The sequence below is a fragment of the Salvia splendens genome, chromosome 21 (genome assembly GCF_004379255.2).
Source record: "Salvia splendens isolate huo1 chromosome 21, SspV2, whole genome shotgun sequence".
NCBI lineage: Eukaryota > Viridiplantae > Streptophyta > Magnoliopsida > Lamiales > Lamiaceae > Salvia > Salvia splendens.
In genome coordinates, this window is record NC_056052.1 from 20,898,027 (window position 1) to 20,901,207 (window position 3,181).

At 35.1% G+C, this 3,181-nt stretch overlaps 1 protein-coding gene across 1 annotated transcript; it reads left to right on the forward strand.

The window, feature by feature from the left end:
- Positions 1-269: 269 nt before the first annotated feature.
- On the forward strand, positions 270-1,904 carry LOC121785512 (8-hydroxygeraniol dehydrogenase-like). The gene is made up of 5 exons (XM_042183968.1): positions 270-443; positions 509-622; positions 692-1,205; positions 1,277-1,430; positions 1,521-1,904. Exons 1-5 carry the CDS (start codon positions 346-348, stop codon positions 1,721-1,723), a joined length of 1,083 nt encoding a protein of 360 aa, XP_042039902.1. The 5' UTR covers positions 270-345; the 3' UTR covers positions 1,724-1,904.
- Positions 1,905-3,181: the final 1,277 nt, after the last annotated feature.

Here is a 3,181-nt window from a genome sequence, read left to right on the forward strand (position 1 = left end):
TATACAAAAGCTTTATTGGAACTCGTGTTATTGTTGTATGAACGGTTAAAGTGTGTGGTGGTATTTATGATAAAAGAGGAAAGAATCTAGAATGAGATAAGTAATTGGAATCCCTTTTGTCAACTAACTTGGGTAGCAATAAATATTAGGACGGCTTCATTAATAATATCGCTTTCAATGTCCACAACAGCAGCCAAATGCCAAATGGGAATTATACTTGTACGTCACTTATATCTATAAATATCATACACCTTCCAAACATTCACAAACACCTTTCCAGTAATCTCTATATTTCCTCTTCTTTTTTTTTGCTTTGAATCATATTACTAATTTCAAATTTGTGAAATGGCGAAATCATATGAATCAGAGCACCCTGTGAAAGCCTTAGGATTGGCTGCTACAGACTCATCTGGCCATCTCTCTCCTTTCAAATTCTCCAGAAGGTAATACATATATATCTCTGATAATGATGAATAAGCTATTATACTTATACATGATCATTTTGCAGGGCAACTGGTGACGATGATGTGCAGTTCAAAGTGTTGTATTGTGGGATCTGCCACACTGATATTCTTAACCTCAAGAACGCGTTCGGCATGACTCAATATCCCATTGTTCCTGGGTAACTTTCCGCAAAATTCTAAATCACATCTCATGCCAATAATTAACATGGATGTATAACTAATTGCAGGCATGAGATTGTGGGAGTAGTGACAGAGGTAGGGAAGAAGGTGGGGAAGGTGAAAGTCGGAGACAAAGTTGGAGTGGGATACATGGTCGGATCATGTCGTTCATGCGAGAGCTGCCAAGATGATCTTGAGAATTACTGCCCCAAGTCCATCCCCACTTCCGCTGCTCCCTACCACGATGGCACCATCACGTACGGTGGTTACTCTGATATCATGGTTGCTAACGAGCATTTCATTGTTCATATCCCTGACAACATGCCATTGGATTCTGCTGCTCCTCTTCTATGTGCCGGGATCACTACCTACAGCCCCATGAGATACTTTGGACTAGACAAGCCCGGGATGCACATTGGAGTTGTTGGTTTGGGCGGACTAGGCCATGTTGCTGTCAAATTTGCCAAGGCTTTCGGTTGCAAGGTCACAGTCATTAGCACATCGCTCTCCAAAAAGGATGAAGCGCTTTCACATTTGGGCGTAGATTCATTCTTGAACAGTAAAGATGCTGATGAAATGCAGGTAAAAAAAAAAGAAATATTAACCATCATCATCAATAAATGTCTAAATTTGTGTTACTATTATCTATCTAGGGTGCTGTTGGAACAATGGATGGTATAGTTGATACAGTATCAGCTCATCATGCTGTGATGCCACTCATTGGCCTCTTGAAGGCTCATGGAAAGCTCATCATGCTTGGCGCCATAGCTAAGCCCCTTGAGCTACCGGTTTTTACTCTACTTGGAGGTACAATACCCGTGCATCAGTTCTATGATATATAGTAAAATAAATAATTTCTATGACATTAATGTGAGCTTGAAATGAATATTCTTTTAGGGAGAAAGATGATATCCGGGAGTGTGACTGGAGGAATGAAAGAGACCCAAGAAATGATTGATTTTGCAGCAAAGAACAATATAAAGGCAGATATTGAACTAATTTCAGCAGACTATGTTAACACTGCATTAGAGCGCCTGGCCAAGGCTGATGTGAAGTATCGCTTTGTGATAGATGTTGCCAACACTCTCCAACAATCTTGAACTCAGACTCTTCGATGGAAGCGATTGTTGTTATATCGTTTTATTTGGTCTTTCATTTGCTAACTAATTATCAATCCTAAGATCAAATCTTAGCCATTAGATTATGAAATCTAGTGGTTGAAATAAAATTGCATTATATTTTAAATTAAATAAATTTAAAGGGTATTAATGTTAATTCTTATATATGGCAGTTAAAATTAATAACTTTCTCTCTCCTCAAAATCATTTTAAAATTTTAAATTTACGTAATTCTCTCTATTTAAATTAATTTTTTTTAAATTATATTAAATTAAAGGTAATTTCATAAGGATTCTAACGAGATCTCAATTGCATATGTCCCGACGATGATCGGATGATGAAATTTTATAATTTTTATTTCAATTTCCATATATGTTGATAATCAGATTTTATATTAATAAATACATCAAACAATTTCAATATAATGCAGGTACAATATCAATAAAATTGTGTTGATATTTTCTAGCACTTGTGTTGAGATCCTCATGTCACTATGTTGATATATTTAATATACTATGTTGATATAAAAAAAACTATGAAAATTATTATGTTATACAGATTGACTATTTTACCCTTTGTTGATATTTTATTTACTATTTATTGAAATTTGTGAGCTTTAATCTCATCCACTCATTTTAAGATCTAATAGTGTAGGATTGGTCTTAGTTGTGGATTGGATACTATATGCTTTTTAACATGACCCTATTATCATAATAATAAACGGTATGCAGTTTTTAAACCTTTGTGGGTGGATAGATTCGGTTTGTGATACGATTCTATCTCCCAATTATTTAGTTATCATTTAATTTACTGTATCTTTCTCATATATGTAGGGGTGGCAAATCATGCGTGTTGGATCGTTATCGGGTCAACCTGTTAATGATACGACTCAATAAGAACAAACACGAACACGACCTATTAAAAAAATCTCAAACCCGAACACAAACCAGACCTGCTACCCTCAAACTCGAACACGACACGAAGCCGACACGAATCTATTAATGAGAACCACCTTGGGTCAACACGACACGATAACAACACATACATGACACGACACTATAACAACACGACCTGATCACATGGTTAGAACCTGATACACGGTAATGACCTGATAACAACTGCTCTTGATTAACAACAGTTATAACCTTGAATCTTATTATTAAGAGTCTAATTAATAATCTAAAATCTGATTACACAATCTCATTTGATGAAATAACATTAATAGATTCATAGCAACAAAATCCAACGAAATCCAACAAAACATTATTTTTAAAATACTGAAATTAATAATATTATAATATTATTTCTTAACGGGTAACCCGAACCCGACATGAAATTTCGTGTTCCATATGTTATACACTTGGTATTTTTGACGTGTTTATTGATAAATAATAGAAAGAAAAAAAAAAGAAAAAGTGCAAAAAGGGTCGAGGTGCAACA

Excerpts from the sequence above, each read along its gene's own strand:
- LOC121785512 (XM_042183968.1), top strand. The coding sequence starts at position 346 with ATGGCGAAATCATATGAATCAGAGCACCCTGTGAAAGCCTTAGGATTG. Across the intron at positions 1,206-1,276 it reads AAGATGCTGATGAAATGCAG|GGTGCTGTTGGAACAATGGA; the intron begins GTAAAAAAAAAA and ends TTATCTATCTAG. Across the intron at positions 1,431-1,520 it reads GGTTTTTACTCTACTTGGAG|GGAGAAAGATGATATCCGGG; the intron begins GTACAATACCCG and ends ATATTCTTTTAG.